This window comes from Pelodiscus sinensis, chromosome 12, assembly GCF_052426305.1.
Source record: "Pelodiscus sinensis isolate ZL-2025 chromosome 12, ASM5242630v1, whole genome shotgun sequence".
NCBI classification, from domain to species: Eukaryota; Metazoa; Chordata; order Testudines; family Trionychidae; genus Pelodiscus; species Pelodiscus sinensis.
In genome coordinates, this window is record NC_143063.1 from 17,682,763 (window position 1) to 17,701,079 (window position 18,317).

At 39.5% G+C, this 18,317-nt stretch overlaps 1 protein-coding gene across 1 annotated transcript in view; it reads left to right on the plus strand.

The window, feature by feature from the left end:
* RPGRIP1L (RPGRIP1 like) overlaps positions 1-18,317 on the plus strand; it is a 171,246-nt gene that overhangs the window by 38,432 nt on the left and 114,497 nt on the right. Inside the window, exons 7-10 of the mRNA XM_075940279.2 lie at positions 2,003-2,108; positions 7,278-7,424; positions 8,759-8,832; positions 17,090-17,229. Coding sequence (XP_075796394.2) covers positions 2,003-2,108; positions 7,278-7,424; positions 8,759-8,832; positions 17,090-17,229 — 467 coding nt within the window. The remainder of the gene's footprint in view (positions 1-2,002; positions 2,109-7,277; positions 7,425-8,758; positions 8,833-17,089; positions 17,230-18,317) is intronic.

The following is an 18,317-nucleotide window of genomic DNA, read 5'->3' on the forward strand; positions in this document are numbered from 1 at the left end:
ATCAAATCTGCCCTCACTCTTCTTTAGACTAAATAAGCTCAAATCCCTCAACCTCTCCTCATAAGTGATGTGCTCCAGCCTTCCACTGGACTTTCTGCAGTGCATCCAAATCCTTTCTGTAATGGGGGAGTAGGGGGGCAGAATTGGAAGCAATACTCCACTGCCTTCCCTATATCCACAGCCAGTTACCTTGTCATAGAGGGCAGTCAGGTTGGTCATGTATGATTTGACCGTGGTGAATCCATGTTGACTATTTCTGATCAGTTACATCTGCATATCATAAGTCTATAATATACTCCTTTTATTTGCTTAAAGTATTCGAGTGGATCAGTGCTATTTGTTAGTGTGGAACAAGATTCATAAAAATGTGCCACTACCTTAATAGCTAGCAAGAGACAGTTTTGCTGTCTGTATACACTAAAGCAGGGCTACTCAACTTTTTCGAAGCCCTGGGTCCACAATGATACAGCACACATCGAGGACCGCAACTTAAGTGTGGTTGCATATACATGCAAATATATATGCAAATAGCTTCTTTCACACTGACGGGCATGAATACAAACATTATACTTTAAGCTGTGGCACCGGACCCAAACTTGGCCAATGTGAGACAGTCAGCATCTCTCAGGCTCTGCCCACGGGCTAACCAACCAGCACTTCCCACAATGCCCCGGCACTCCCGGCACCACCTTTCTGGGGGCTAGAAACACCGACATCCTGTACCTGTCTGTTCCAGCCAGCCTGTCCTCTTGCCTCTTTCCATGCTCACACCACGTGGGAGACGCCTTGCCATTGTGGAGCATGTTCCCAATGGAGGCCATGTTCAAAGGATCCTTTGAGCCACGTGTTGAGCATCGCATAAACCCAAACTGCACCGTGGGCCGCAAACAAACAGGCCACAGGCCGCATGTTGCGTAGCCCTGCACTAGAAAGAACATGTTTTGTACACATAATTATTTTAGCATTTTGTTAGGGCTATTTCTTAGGGAATATCCCAAGTTTATAAAATTGTGTATTGTTTATGCAAGGACAATTTACTGGGCAATACTAGAATGCAGTGAACTTTGATATTTAAAAGAATAAGTATTTCAAGTCCTCAGCTGGTTTACAGATGTGTAAGCTTTGTAGTATATTTTTTGTTTCCAGTATGGCATTATGACAGTTTTTCCAGTAGTCTGTGATAGATAAATATGAGAGGAGAAAATATACATTCCAAGCTCTATTCCTGTATTCTGATTTTTATCTCACTTTATTTTGTATTTGTGGAAAGCTGTTCAGGGTTTCTTCTCGTTTGGCTTGAAATATATGCAGAAACAACCGTGTCACCTTTAGCCATCTGTAGTTTAAAAAAAAAAGGAATTTTTTTATTAGGTCTGTGATCATCTTTAACAAGGATTTTTAATTAAATGAATTTTTAGTTTAATCTCAGTGGGAGCAATATATAACAGAATTGTAGGTATATAGAGTTTCTGCTTAGATGTTAAATATTTTTATACAGTTAAAGACACATCTGCAGCTGATTTGAATGCTGATCTTAGGGCATTATCTATGTAAAATGTTAAGTCAATTTTCTTGGAAATATTTGAAAAGTTTAAGCTCTGAGGAAATTCCAGTAAGTAGCAAGCCTATGACCACATGCATACTTTAAAAGAAAGTGGATAGATTGCAGAACAAATGATGCTTCTACTTGAAGCATAGGATTGCTCCCTGTACTGTAGTTTATCTGTAGTTATGATATTGTCAACATATATGTCCAAATAATGATTGATATTTACATGTTATCTTCCAGAAAAATGTAGAATTACTTAAAATGTACAATGCAAATTTTAAAAGAAAGATCTAAGCTGGCTGTTACACACTAATCTTTCCCCCAAGTGCGTTGTGGAAGTAAGAAGCCATGAAAAACTGATTTGCAAGGGATATTAAGTTTTCAAGGCAAAACTAATAAGACTACTGCTATACCTTAAATCTCACTAAGTTTATTTTTTATACAATTTTGAAGGTCCAACATTCGGGACAATGTGGAAATGATAAAGCTCCACAAACAACTGATGGAGAAAGGCAATGCTCTCTCAGAAATGGAAGAAAAATTTCTTCAGCTTCAAGAGGTAACTAACTTGCATTCCCATATCATATGACAACATTCAGCACTTGAGACTAGACTGTATAATTATTACAGAGAAGCTAACTGAAATTTACAATGTTTCCAGTGTTAAAGTAGTTTTTCAGATAGGTCCAGCAAGCCCTACAGATCTCACTGTATGCCATTAACCTGTCCCTGGGAGTGTTGGCGTTTGGTATGGTCCAATTTTTATTATATGCATGAACTACAGTTTTCTAGCTGTCTCACATGATGTTTGAAATCTTTCTAAAGCAGGGTTTCATAAAACAAAGGTTGGTTTCCATGTGAATTTTAAATATGGGGTTACAGCTGAGTGTTGATTAAAAAAATTGTTCGGAATTCTGAGGATTTGGCTTTTACTTGTGTCTATAAGCGAAATCATTTTTAAGGACCATGAAGCATGGTTTTCTCTAAAATAACCACCTGAAGTAAGTCTGATTGCTGGATGGTGGACTCCATATATGATTGGAAGTTCCATCTTCATAGCACATTCTGCCCCTTCCTCTCCCATGTATACTGTGTAACCAGTGAGGGCCCCTGCTGGTCCAAGGAGAAGTGGGACAATGGCAGGGAAGCAGCTAACATTTTCCCTTCAATTAAATGATGGACAAATTTCCACCACCTTATACTGGAAACCTACTGACCACTACACTTATCTTTTTCATCACTGGACCCACATCAGCCACTAAATCAGAGGCTCATTTAACTGCACATCCACTAATGTGATCTATGCCAGCAGTGCCCCACTGCAGTGTATATTGGCCAAACTGGACAGTTTCTACAGGAAAGAATTAATAGACACAAATCAGCTATCCAAAAAGGCAATATACAAAAGCCTGTTGGAGAACATTTTAATCTGCCTGGACATTCATTAATGAATCTCCAAGTCACTTTGTTGCTTCAGACCAATTCCACAAGCAAAATACACAGGAACTTAACTTCATTTACAAGATTAATTCTTATGCAAATGGTATGAACAGGGACATCTGCTGGCTCGCACACTATCTTCCACATCCTAATGACTGAATCAACCACCCCGTGTCTCTCTTTTTTCTGTCCCCCTCCTTTTTTCCCTCTTCCCCTGCCCCCTTCCCTTATTTATTCTTAGATCTGGACTTCTAATACTCCAGTCATCTAATACTCTGTGCACCCACGGAAGCTCATGATGCCATCTGCATGTTTTGTTAGTCTTTAAGGTGCTACTAGTCTAGTTGTTGTTTTTTAAGTTTTTCCTTTTCCCTTCTGTGCTCTTTGGATCCTTCAAGCAATGAACCTGTGTGGCTGCAGGGAGCCTCCCTTTTTAAAATGTAGCAGTACCAGATGTATTTGTTATTTGTAAAGGATGTAGATTGAGGCTATTGTTTGTCCTTGTGTGACAGGAGTTCATTTAATTCACAATAAGTTCAAATCTTTGGCCTTTTTTGGAGTTAAACCTTTCTTTCCAGTTCTTATAAGAAATTGATTTTCTGTTTTATGTTGTGAACACTTCCTTTAGAGTTGAAAACTGAAATAACGCTCTAACAAATAATAAGTTTATAAGCCAGAAAACTTACTGAAATAAGAGTGACAAATTTTTAAACTTCAGGCCAAAGGAACCCTTAATGGATACTTGCAGTGTTAACAGTGCAGAGTAAGGATCAATAAATATAGCAGGGGTCAGCAATTCCTGGCACGCATGCCACAAATGGCACGTAATCTTTTTTACTGGCATGCAGGGTGGGACATCAGCCCCACCCTTTCCCCTGTGCAGCTGCAGGCTGGAGCACCAACTCTGACTTCTTGCTGGGGGTGGAGGAGATGCCTGCTGAGGCTGCCTCTTACTTGGGAAGGGGCAGGGCTAGACCTGCTCCACAAAGCCGAGGCTGGATGGCCAGCACACTTGGCATGCTGAGGTGCAGACTGCACCATGCTTCTCCTCATAGGCTGTGTGCAGGGGTAGGGAGCCCTTTCCCCAGCGCCTTGCTGCACCTGGCCAAGCTGGAGCCAGCCCTGGGCAGCCCTGGGAGCTGCAGGCAAAGGGCTAGTCCAGGCAGGGAAGAGACTCTGCCTCCTCCCACTTCTCCTCATCCTAGCACTGCTCCCGGGAGGGCTGCAAGTCCCATTGCTGCTGTCCTGCGGTGAGTGTGCTGGGGGCACAGGGATGTGGGGCAGGAGGAGGAGGTGAAGAGGCAGGATGGAAGGGGGCAGGAATTGCACTGAGGGGTAAGGGGTAATTCAGGGTATCAGGCTGTGGGGGCAGGATGGGAGGGGGCATGGGGCAATGCAGGGGATCAGGCTGCGGGGAGGATCATGAGGCTGAGGGGAATGAGGCTGGAGAAGAGGGAAGATGTGAGTGGGGGGGATACAGTTTTACTTTGCAGAAGCTGCACTATTCTTTACTCCCCACTTCTTTACCTCGTACCCCAACTAGCTATTTGCTGCATTCTCACCCTCTCACATTTTCTGCATAACTCCCCCAACTCCCTCCTTCCCCCAAACTCCCTCTTTTACCTCTCTCCTGCCGCCAAACTCCCTGCCAGACCCTACCCTCCTTAGCCCATCCTGCACCCCAGCTCCCACCCAGATCCTGTGTCCCTGTCCCACTCTCTGTAGCCCTGTCTCGCACATTGAACCCCTAATTTTTGTTCCCACCCCAGAGATTAAGGGGTCCACAAAATCCACTAACTCTGGAACCCCAGAAAAATAAATCTGGCCTATGGAAAGCCCTGAACCTCAGTCCTCCCTGTTCTTTCCCCTCACCCAGTGGAGGCTAAAGTGAGGTATCTCAGTTGGAAGCCACACCAGTGAGGGTTAGGGGTTTTGGAGGAGTTCTTTTACTCTTTACTTGTGTGGTCCCCAACCGATTTTTATGTAGGTCAGGGACCCCCAACCTAAAAAAGATTTCCCACCCCTGCTATAAATAAAGAAAACATTTAAACCTTTTGTGTTGGACATAATATTTTACTTTATTTAAAATGAAGTTTGATAAGCATTTTAACTTTCTCATGTTAGTTTAATCTGTTTAATAATTTAAATTAAACCATTCTCCTCAGCTGTAGCACTAACAAAATGGTTTGGGGGTAATTATGTAATCAAAGGTGAGTTTCCATTAGCAACTGTAGTTGACTGAAAAGTTTGCATTGATCCAGGTGGTCGACAGGGTGCACGGTGGAGAGAGCCCCTCCTGTGCAGGAGGGTTAAATCTTGGCACGCCACCTCAGAAAGGTTAGCAACCCCTGAAATACAAGATAAATAATAAGCAACTGAAATAGAGGGCTATTTCATTGTGTGTTCGTTTGGGTATCCTTAAGCCCAACGAGCAAAGCCCAAGTATTTGCTTTGATTCAAGAACTCAGAGATAAAGTTATCCTGGAAAAAGTGAGACACGCACAATTTTAGTGGTAATTATGACATTTAACTTTTCATAGAAAACAGCAAATAATTTCTAATTTGAGTATCAAACCAATTACACACTTAGTGTAACACGATTCAGTAGTGATGTATGATTTTCAGAACTATAAATACTTTTGTTCATAAATATTGAAATTAATTATCATGTACTTTTAATTATTTTCAAATACTATCTTCCCATTTTCCCTTTTAATCTGAACCAACATAATTACTGTGCAACCAGGGGAAGATGAAAGTCAAAGTTCGTACTCTAGCTAATGGCCTGAAATGTGTCCATGTTGTCATACGTGTTTAGGGAAAATGTTTTAATATAGTGACAGCCATCATTGTTTGAGCTGATTGGATGAAAGAATCCTGCATTGTGATTTGAAAGGCCCAGAAACTCTATTCTGACCATTTATTTACTATCCCTTATGCAATATTGAAAAAATAAAGAGGTTTTGGTTCTGAAACTGTTATTCTGGATTTCATGAGCCATAGAGTAATAATACGTGATAAATTTTAGAAGGTGGAAAGACTTGTACTTCCCTCTTCCCTCCCCCTGCCCTCGGGGAAGGCAGCAACTGTGGCATTAGAAACCTAAAGTGGGTGCTCTCGCTAGACTACAGAGGAGGAATACAGATGCATTTGCCCATAACTGTCTGAAGAAAGGAGTCAAAGGCTGCAAATAATGTAGTTAATTTGTTCCATGATGTCTCTGGCAAAAGAACATCTGCCATATTTCTTATTTTACATAAGATTTATTTTATGGATAAATGAGAGGTAAAAGATCAAGCGGATTACTTTTTTTTTTTACATTTTTAAGAGCAGTCATTTTGCACATAGACTCCTCAGAAAAGACTGAACAAAGTTGCATGAAGTTCTCTATCAGTTTCTGTCTTAAACTCCTGAAAATATTACGACACATTTTTCATGTTTTCCACAGTTCTAACTTTCCCCATCCAAAACCATCCATAAAAGATTCCTATATTTATATAATTTCATGTTGGATTTAGAGAATGGTAAATAGCAGACTGACCAGAAACAAAACAACTTAACAGCCATATTTGTCTGAATGTGATTTTACAATGAAATTTTTCATAATGAATCAGTGATATTAATACACTTTGAAATATGAACAGTATAATCATCAGTAATATGCTGAAAATGTGGTTTTACCAACATCTTAGACTAATATTTAAGGATAATTAAAGTATCTAAATTTAATAAAGAAGTAGGTTAAATTTTCAAAGAAATTGTAAGCCTTTCATTGAAATATTATTTCCAAGGAAATGCATCTGAGTGAATTGTGAATATAAATCAATTGAATATCTAAAACTATGGGTTAGCAGAGCTGTGTCAAGTTCTGCGATTAGCATAGCTGTGGTCAGTCTTAACTTTTGCTTGTTATTGCAGTGTTTTTGGTCAGCACACCTAACCACTATAACCACAGCAAAATGTTTTATTTGCTTTAGCAGATGTAGTTTGGATCCTTCTCATAATAACTAACTATAAGTTTTTAATGTTGAGGAGAGAGAAAAATACTGCCTTTCTGTTGGCCATGTGTGCTGACACTGATCATTTGGTTCCTACAGGGGGTCAAGCTTAGTTCAAGAGTGCCTCCTGTTGGCTGAGTTGAAACTGTGTACTATGTGCCAGTTTGCAAGATCAACTACTATTTTGAATATATACATATTTATAACTCTTGAATTATATCATCATTGTGTTGTTATTGGAAGCTTAACCTTTTCTTTTCTTTTTTTCCTTCCCTATTGTTTTTTTATAGAATCAAAGGAACCTTAAGGCCAGCCATGATGCTTTAATGGCAAACGGGAATGAACTCAATCTGCAGCTTAACGAACAGCGTTTAAAGTGCCTCCATCTTGAGAGAGAATTACAGTCCATGACTTTTTCAAAACAAAGGATAGAAGAGGTAAGATTCCATATGGTTCAGGTATTAATATGCATTTAAATCTGATTCTGGAAATATTTAGTAAGAGAACTGTAATTTCAGTTAAAAAGATAATCTAACTGTTGCTGTAAAAATCATTGCCCCGGACCTTTTGGTTAAAAGCAAGTTTAGTATAGATTTAAATTCTAATTCCCTATGTCTGAAAACTATGTCCTATACCTGCCCTTTGTTCTAATAGGCTGCCTACATATTTGATCTCTTTTTCTGCATACATTTGAACTTTCATGTTGACATTAGGCTGACTTCATTTATGGCAAAAAATTTGGTTATTTTAATAAATCGTATTCTGTTACCTATATCAAAGATGCTATACATTTCAAAATATTTCCTATACTTGTGAGACATGCTTAAAATAGAGGAGTATTCAGATAAGCATCACTATTTTGAAATATTTTGTTAGAAAAAATAGACATTGTGCATATATTTTCTTAGCACCATATTGTTGAATCACAGCAAGTTTAAAATCCTTTTAAATGATTTTTACATGTAGCAGATGACTGTTCTTTCCACATGGAAGGTCAAATTAATTACTACTTCTGTTCCTGAGCTCCACTAGCCAGCAGAATCTAAATGCCAGTTAGTGTTGATCCATACTTAAGAGATGATCCTTCAGTCCATCCTTTACTCCCTTAGTATTTCACTTGACTATGTGCAGGAGAAGGTGGTTGCAGCATCATGCTTCAGGTTCTTCCACTCTGTATCTTGATATACTTAATCATTTCTAAAGATTGGCCTATTGTTAATTTATTGTTACATCAGCAAAGTTTAAACTTAAAGTAACTCCCTAAAGTGTTATACTTGGGAAAGTTCTTGATTTTTTTGTAAATGCATAGTGGCTTTAAAATTCTTATAACCCTTCAATAAAAGTTTTAAAAGCAAGCAATCAATAATGTGTGTTGTGTGGCAAATTCAAAAGAAAATTAACTATACAGAAGCCACCAACTAGTTACTGACATTCCTAGAACAGTACTAAGATTATCACAGTTATTAGTGCTAAAAACAAAACTTTTTGGCATAAACCACAATAAAGTTAGATGCTGTTATTAAACACAGACCAGACTTGTTAATTTCATCTCCACTAATAACATAAAAAAGTCATTGTTGTCCAAGTGGAGATACATTTGGTGGAAGAAAAATATTATTTTTATGATTCTAAGACACTATTACACACAATGCTGAATTTAAAAAAATAAAAGTATGTTTGTCAGAGTCTACAGATATTTGCTAGTCACTTTCATAATTGTTTTTTATTTTCTTCTGTGCTGACCATTACATAGTTTTCTTCTTCATTTTAGTTGCAAGATAGAATTATTGACCTAGAAAAGGAGAAGGATCTTTTAAAAGAAAGTTATGATAAACTATATAACAGGTAAATTAAAATGTTTTTTCTTTTAATGTCACTTGAGTCCCTTTCTTATTTCCCTAGCTCTCTTAAACATATGTAGACTTAACTATTTCTCACTCTGGCTCTTAGAGATTTTCGTATCTGTAAGTGTATGTGGAAACACATGTTGCCATGCTTGTGTTGCATCAATATTGTTGACAAAGAACTTGAGACTCCAGGACTGTCAATCCAGTGCTCTTCAAGTATTAAGCTTATTTTTTAAAAATCTGTTAAAACAATAGTTAGTAGCATAGGTCACATAATTTTGACCATCAAGCGAAGTTTTTCAAGTGTAGATATAAATTTACATTAGAAATGCTTTGTGAATAAGGAATCCATATATCTCTGGACATAGGATTTTACAGGTAAATTTTATTTTCTTGAATTCCTTCTCCCATCTCAGCAGTGGAAGTGAACTGAGGCTAATGTCTGTGGCTGTTTTGGTGACATTTTCTAATTGTGTTTATTTTAATAGCAACTACAGGCAGTCCCCGGGTTACGTACAAGATAGGGACTGTAGGTTTGTTCTTAAGTTGAATCTGTATGTAAGTCGGAACTGGCGTCCAGATTCAGACACTGCTGAAACTGACCGCCAGTTCTGACTTACATACAGAATCAACTTAAGAACCCCAGGCGTCCCCAAGTCAGCTGCTGCTGAAACTGATCAGCAGCTGATTCCAGGAAGCCCGGGGCAGAGCAACTCTGCCTTGGGCTTCCTGTAGTCAGCGCTGGTCAGTTTCAGCAGCGTCTGACTTGGGGACACCTGGGGCAGAGCAGCTGGGGTGCTGCTGGGTTGCTCCAGTAGCGCCGCTCCTCGGTGCTGCTGGACCAACCCAGCAGCACCCCAGCTGCTCTGCCCCAGGCGTCCTGATTCAGCCGCTGCTGAAACTGACCAGCAGCGGCTGAATCAGGACCTGGGGCAGAGCAGCTGGGGTGCTGCCGGGTTGGTCCAGTAGTGCCCAGAGCGGGCGCTGCAGGACCAATCGGCAGCGCCCCAGCTGCTCTGCCCCAGAGTCCAAAACAAAAGCCTGGTCTGCTGGGGGGGGGGGGGAGCACACTAGCTGCGCCCCCCCCCCCCCCAGCAGACCAGGGACACGGGGAGCAGAGCCGCAGTGGCAGCGGGGTGCCGCGCCTCTGAGGCTTTGCTCTGGCAAAGCCTCAGAGGCGAGGGACCCCGCCGCGGCTGCGGCTTCAGTCCCGGTGCCAGTGGTCTGCTGGGGACGGTCTCCAGCAGACCAGGGGCACCGGAGCAGCTTACGAACGGGGCTTTCTCGCCCCGACCTCCGGGGCGAGAAAGCCCCGTTCGTAAGTGTGGATCCGACGTAAGTCGGATCCGCGTAAGTCGGGGACTGCCTGTATTTCGTTTGTGCTGACTATATCTCCTGTTTATGTGAAGGCTTTTGGAGATGATGCATGTGTAAATTCTGTCACCAGTGTTTAAAATCACATAAATAAAACATTCAAATGCTAAATATTCTGAACTTGAAACTTGGTAAGGTTCAGAATTCAATCTTTAATCCAGAATAGAAAATTGAAATAATTAATCAGTTTGCAAAGTTTAAAAACAATGATGGTGAAATAAACATTTCATGAATTGAAGGCAATTGTCTTTTTTTCTAATAGGAGACCATGACCTTTTCTGTCCAAGTGGAACAGATAAAAAAATAGGGAACATATTCTGAAGTTAATTACTTAATTTGCAGTTTGTCAGTTTGGCAAATCTTGGAGGACCTCTGGAAAGTAAATACTATTATTAGCAGAGTTGTTGTTATATTTGTTACCTACTAAAAAACAAACAAAAAATATACATAGGTGAAAGCATTTGGGAATCATTTGTTTTTAAGAATTGTTTTAAGACAAGTGAGTAAGGTCAGTTCCCATAGGTCCATCAGTGGCTGTTGGCCAGGATGGGTAGGAATGGTGCCCATGGCCTCTGTCAGAACCTGGAGATGGGGAACAGGGAGGAATCACTTGATGATTACCTGTTCTGTTCATTCCCTCTGGGTCAATTGGCACAAGAACCAGAGGTTCAGAAGCTTTATACATAGAAAGAATGGTTTTGTTAGTTGTCTGTTGCTGAAGTTTGATGTTGTGGATTCCTCTATCTTTTAAGTGGAGAATTAATATTTCTTATTAATCCATTATTCCTCCTTTTCAGTTGAGGAAAGTAATAACTTTGGTAAAGCAACAGCTTTTAATCTTGGTTTGAAGTTATCTCTTTCTTGCAAGATTGGGTGGAACATCTAAAAAGAATAGATCTTGAAAATAAACTGATAAATTAAATCACTACTTAACCATATCCCAGTTAACTCCCAATTAATTGCCACATGGTTATTCTCTCGTCCTTCCGTCATATAACCATTCTGTTCATCCATAACTTCATTTATCCAGTTGATGCCTCTGACCCTTCAACTATTAAAGGATTATATTATAGAGACAAAGCCAATAAAGATGGGTAAATCTCTAGTGCAGTTAAAGTGGAAGCAAAGTGATTGTGATATACTTTTGGTTTTGTATTTTCACTGTTGTTAACACATTTGGATTGTGCCTATTTTACTGTTGAACATACTAGTGACCACATGTGCCTATGGGTTAATGAAGATAGTTTGTTTTGGTATCATGATGTGGAAGATAGAAAATAAGAGTCAACCCCTGCATTCCTTGCCTAAGCCTTATTCACAGAAACATCCTTGGAAGTCAGTGGGGTTTTGCTAAAGCAAGAACTACAGGATTTGGCCTCAAGATTTTACAGAGAACAAGTACAAATTTTAGAGAGACAAGATGAATGAGGTTATATCTTTTATTAGACCTACTTCTGTTTGTGAGAGAGACAAGCTTTTGAGCTTCTGAAGAAGTGTTCTGTATAAGCTTGAAAACTTAGAATTTGGTACAATAAAAGATATTACTTTGCCCACCTTTTCCCTCTTAAATCCTGGGACCAACGTGATTGCAAAAATACAGCTTACACTAGTATGAGATTTTCCGTGAAGTCTTATTATTTAGGCAAAATCCAAGAAAACCAGTTGTGTAAATAACAGAGTTGTATGGATTGTTTTCATAAGCTTATGTAATGCAGATCTGGTAATGCACATTTTCCCTGCAAAGAAAATGGTTTAGAACATAAGAACTGCCATCTTGAGTCAGACCAAAGGTCCATTTAGGCCAGTCTTTCAACAGTGACCAATGCCAGGTGACCCAGAGGGAATGAACAGAACAGGTAATCATCAAGTGATCCCTCCCTGTTCCCCATTTATAGGTTCTAACAGAGGCCATGGGCACCATTCCTACTCATCTTGGCCAATAGCCATTGACGGACCTATCATCCATGCTTTTATCTAGTTCATTTTGAACCTTGTTAAAATCCTGCTCTTCACAACATCCTCTGGCAACGATTTCCATAGGTTGTATGTTGTATTAAGAAATACTTCCTTTTGTTTGTTTTAAACCTGCTACTTATTGATTTCATTTGGTGACCCCTGGTTCTTGTGTTTTACGAGAAAGTAAATAATTTTTCCTTATCTACTTTCTTCACACAGTCATGATTTTATATACTTCTATCATATCCCCCCTTTGTCTCTTCTTTTCTAAGCTAAAAAGTCCCAGTTTTATTGCTATCATTTTGTATGTATAGTTGGGATTATGTTTTCCCGTATGCATTATCAACATTAAAATTCATATTCCATTTTGTTGCCTGGTCATCTTGTTTCATGAGATTCTTTTTAAGCTCTTTACACTCTGTTTTGGAGTTAACTATCTTTAGCAATTTGCTATCATCTGTAAATTTTGCCATATCGCTATTTACCCCATTTTCCAGATCATTTATGAATATGTTGAGTCGGATTGGTCCCACTCTGGATCTCTGTGGGAAACCACTAGTTACCTCTCTCCATTCTGAAAATTGACCATTTATTCCTACCCTTTGTTTCCTATCTTTTAACCACTTATCAGTTTGAGGGAACCTTCTCTCTTGTCCCATGACTTAATTTGCTTCAGAGATTTTGATGTGGACCTGGTCAAAGGCTTTCTGGAATTCTTAGTACATTATATCCAATGCATCCCCCTTGTCTACATGTTTGTTGACCTCCTCAACGAATTCTAGTAAATTAGTGAGGCATGATTTCCCTTTACAGAAAGTATGCTGACTTTTCCTCAACATATTATGTTCATCTATGTGTCTGACAATTCTGTTCTTTACTATAGTATTCAACCAATTTTCCCGGTACTGAAGTTAGACTTACTAGTATGCAATTGAGGATCACCTCTAGAGCCCTTTTTGAAAATTGGTGTCATGTTTGCTATCTTCCAGTCATTTGGTTACAGAAGATGATTTAAAATATAGGTTACAAACCACAGTTAGTAGTTCTGCAGTTTCACATTTGAGTTTTTTCAAAACTCTTGGGTGAATGCCATCTGTCCCAGTGACTATTTAGTTTATCAGTTTGTTCCAAAACCTCCTCTAACAACACCTCAGTCTGGGACTATTCCTTAGATTTGTCACCTAAAAAGAATGGCTCATGTTTAGTAATCTCCCTAAAACCCTTTGCCATGAAGACTGATGCAAAGGATTCATTTAGTTTCTTTGCGATGACCTTAATGTCTTAGAGTTTCATATATGATTGATCATTTATAGTTACCCAGATGACTCCAAATGTGGTGGAATATTGTAATTTCAAAAGAAAGTCCACATGAATTAAAATGGAATGTAACCCTAAATTTAGAGGGAAAGAGAGTAATGAACTGGATTCATACTAATTTATGCACATTAACATTGGAAAGGACTGGTGTGACGGAGTGTCTGGCCCTTTAAGGACAAAACCCAGCCCTGGGAGAGGGTTGAGAGAGTGGAACCCATGGCTGAGACAGACACAGACAATTAGGGCCCAGCTGGGGCTGAATAAATAAGGGCTCCTGGAGGGAAGGAGGAAGACAAACTCTTGCTCTATCTAGGGAGCAGGAGGGTAGGGTTGCCAGGTGTCCGGTATTGACCCAGACAGTCAGGTATTTTTGCCTCCTGTCTGGTTTAAAAAAAAAATCAGAAAATACTGGACACCTGAAATGTCCGGTATTTTCTGGTTTTTTTCCCTGCCAGGAGCTGGAAATACCGGACACCTGGCAACCCTACGACACACTTGGCAACAGGACCCAGCCCCTGGGCCTCAGCCCCCCCACTTACCTGGTTCCACAGGGAAGGTGCTTTCTGGCTCGATCAACATGGCCACTGGCAAAAAGCCTACAGACCTGAAGGAAGGGGAAGCAATGACTTCCCTGGGTCTTAATGCTCAACCTCTCCCCCTTCCTATCCCTATTCTGACTCTGCATGCACTTAAAGGGGCCATGCTGTTTTGTTTTGTTTTGTTTTTTGTTTTGTTTAATGCTTAATAACTGTCGGAGTCCTTTTTTTTTTCTTTTTTTTTTTCTTTCCTCAGCAACTTTGGTCTCTCCCTCCTCCTCCCCCTCCTCCAAACAGAATTTTTCCCCTTTTGGGGTGGGGGGGTGTTTGGTATTTGTGGTTAAATCATCTGGCAACCCTACAGGAGAGACCTGGCTGTCAGGAAAGCTGGGGGGGCTTCCTGAGACAGAGCAGTGCTGGGAAGAGACAGGCAGAGCTGGGGAGCTCTGGCCTGACCTCACTACCAGATGGCAGGGCCTGAGGCAAGGCCTGTGTATGTTAAGATTGTAGGGAAACAGCCAGTGATAGGAAAAGGCAACAAGTTCACAACCTCTTGCCAGTGATGAGTGGCCATTTCAGACTGCAGTTTGTCCCTGAGGTAAGGTTTAGATGATGGTTGGCAGTAGGTCACTGAGGCAAGGTGAGTATAGGGGATTGGGGATTCCCTGGAAGAGGAGAACTCTAGAGTGCAGGGGCACTTACCTTGGGATGGTACGGGCAGGCATGATATCAGCTGAAAGGGGATGTTCCAGGATTGAAGAGCTAATTCCCAAAACAACCAGCAGGAGGCACCATGAGGGGTGAGCGCCTGCCCCGTGACAACTGGTTTGTAAACTTCTTAATTTAAATAATCCAAATCTGATATTACTGGCAGAACTTCTAATGATCTTTTTACTGTATGAAGGGCACTGTAGCATAGCATTTTTGATAAACGAAATAATATGTACATGTGTTGTGTTATGTAGCAGTTAATAATCCATTGCGATAATGTATATAATTGTAAATGTAGATAGCAGCATACTCATGAGAATTTAAAATTTCTCCTTTTTTCTTTTTAAAGAATGATTTAAGATTAAGGACATACAACTGCTTTTGGTTAAGATTTAATCAGTTATAATTTGTCAAAGTAATCCCTTCTTCACATTAGTCATACAGTCAAAACTTGAATAATTTAAGTCTATATGTATCCCCAAATTGCTGGTAGCAGGAATTGAAGGAAATGTCTCCAAAACACTAGTAATGGAGGGAGAAATACACATTATTACTTATTCGTATTCCACAGCACTTAGTTCCAAACCAAAATCAGTACTCCATTGTGAAAGTCTGCAAACACAGAATCAGACAGTCCCTATTCCGAAGTGTTTCCTATCTGAATAGGCCACACAGACTAGGAACAGAATCACAGGCAGGGACAGGTAGAAGTAATTTGTTCAGCATCACAAAGCACATTAGCGTCAAAACCAAAATAGAACTCAGGCTTCTGAGTGTCCACTAGCCCAGTGTTTCTCAACCTTTTTGGTACCAGGAACTGGCTTGCTGCTCTCCTAAATGTGAAAATCTCAGGGACCTGAAAAGAGGCTGCTGTGGACTAGTGCTGATCCAAGGGCTGTTGCGAAACACTGAATTACTAGGCTACACTGCCTCTCAAATTCTTTTCTTTATAGAAGATGTTAATAGCAAGCATTGAAATTGAACAAATGGTGAACATTTAACTTTTCATTTGTTGCATTCAGTGAAAACATGAGATTTTCTCTAGTGTCTTGGAGTTATTTTAGTCAGCTAAAAAGGTAGGGTTATGATTTCATGTTACAATAATTCAATTCCTTATGCAAATCCTAATTCATTAGATGTAAATTCACTTTTACTCTGTCACAGCCAATCTATTGAGACAGCTAATTTCCATTTATATTTAGGTGTAGAAAGTCTGTGGAGCTGAGAGAGTTGGGGGGGGGGGGATTCTTTGTGGGTTTTCTTGCAGATAACCATGAAAAAAGTGTGTATTCCAGTTGGAATCAGCTTCTTCAGATTGGGTTCTTAAGGAGCTGACTCATGCATTATTTAAATTAATGTACAGTTTCAGATTTTTCACAAAAATGCAGAATATTTTTTGCAGTTTACACTTTAGTGAATAAGCAGGTATATGATTGGCTGAAATCCAGGAGAATATTTGTTAGCCACTGAGTGCATTTTTAAATAATGATCTGAACAGCACAAAGTAGCATTAACTTTGTAAACTACACAAAAATACATTATATAGTCTAGCTTAATTGTGAATCATTTCGTATGTTTACTTTTGCTTCAAACTGAATCATTACTTTTGTGATGGTTTCAGAAATTCTGATTCTGTGTCCCTGCTATCCCTATTGCATACAAGTTTTTGGTTTAGAACCAAATACTGTGTAAAGACAAAAATATTCAGAGGAGTAACTGGTGTTAGTCTGTATCTGGGGGGAAAAAAAGGAATCCTGTGGCACCTTGGAGACTTACAGACCTATTAGGGCATAGTTATTCTCATCCCTTAAACTTTTTTTTTTTTTAAGTAGGATCACTACTTTGTGTAAGTGCCTCTTAATCAGTATCAAGATCATGAGAGCTGTTGTCACTTGATAATCAATATTTCTTTGAACACGCAACAGGGTTTTAGGATCTCTGTGCTTCACAGAGATGTTAAGAGATCAGGTAGGTAATCACACATCTCTACATTGAGAAGTTTTGTATTTGGAAAGAATGGTTTTGTTAGCTGTCTATTGCTGAGGTTTGGCTTTGTGGATTCCCCTGGAATATGCATCTGAATTCCTTTTCCAGTCCCACAAATGCTGTACACTGCCAACTTTTTTGATTTTGGAGTTCTAAATTAAGGCCAGTTCCTTTGCTCATCCCACAAAGTCTTTCATGTTTTGTAACCACAGGCTGAGAAAGGCGCCTTGGTTTTAACAGCAGCAGACCAGCATATGTTTACTTAATTCCTAAAACATGATGACAGTAGTCTCTGTGCACTAAAAGCTTTTTTCTTTCTTGTTTTCTTGAAGTTGATTTTTAAAAGTTCTTCACATGCCATATGTTTTATTGCAGTGCCTTCAGTGTGAGCCATGAACAGCAATGGAAGTTAAAGGAACAGCAACTGAAATTACAAATTGCTCAACTTGAAACTGCCTTAAAGTCTGACTTAGCAGACAAAAATGAAATCCTTGACAGAATGAAAGTAGAAAGAGGTATATTTATAAAATATCAGTCTTTTTTTCAGTGTGTTGCATGTGCAAGATTCTTCTGCATTTCTGATTCTAGTTCAGTTGTGTATATTATAGAAAAGTTCAGTTCCTATTATGGGACATGCTTCAAGATCTTAATTGATCAAAATACTAAAACACATGACTAACTTTTAATCACATGCAAAGTTAGGCACGTGCTTCAATATGTGCTGAATGGGGAAGCTATATCCATTTTAAATAACTTTATGCCATGCTGCATTTGAACTATAGTTGTGCTCAGAGAATATAAACACTGACTATTTTTTTAATTACTTAGAATAAATTAAAATTTGCCATTTGGGCAACTGGTTATTATGTAAATTATATAAATTGTCATGCTTTTCATTATGCGGGTGCTAGAATAATCTGTTTCACTTTAGGATCATATTCAGTTAGCCATACCACCTATGAGTAAGCATTCTTGCCATTAAGGTTCACCTACAACTTTATATGTTTTGCTACTTTTGATTATTTGTACAATGCAATAGACATGAATGGCATTTCTCAAGCAAATATGAAGACCAAGTCCCTAGGTATTGTTTCCTGCCACTCTCACATCTGTTTGTACTGATCTGTTCATTTTTGAGTGCTTGTCCATGTCCATTCCATTGCATGTGTGTGTACAATTCATGCATAGTTGCTAGAAATTTTCCCCCTCATGGTATCCTTTGGGCTAGCTCTCATGGCTTCTGGTGTTGCACACTCATGGTACTGGCATAAGGGGCCCTGCCAAGCCTGAATTCCCCAGTCCCTTCTTATCATTCACAACAACAATTGGAACTTCTCTCCTTGCTTCGGAAAGATTCTCTAGTACTTTTCATAGCTTGTTTTTTGTATATAGTTAATAGTTATAGGTATTGGAATTAGTTATTACTTTTAGTAGTCTTAATGTAGTTTGGGGGCACATCTCCATTCTGGAGACCTTGCAGTTCAAGCTTCGATCTGCTTGTGGCAAGCTGATGTGAACAAGCAACCCATACTTTAGTTGTCTCACGTGCTTTCGAGAGGCATACTGGAAGGATCGCTGCCAAATCTGCTTCATGCTCTGTAAG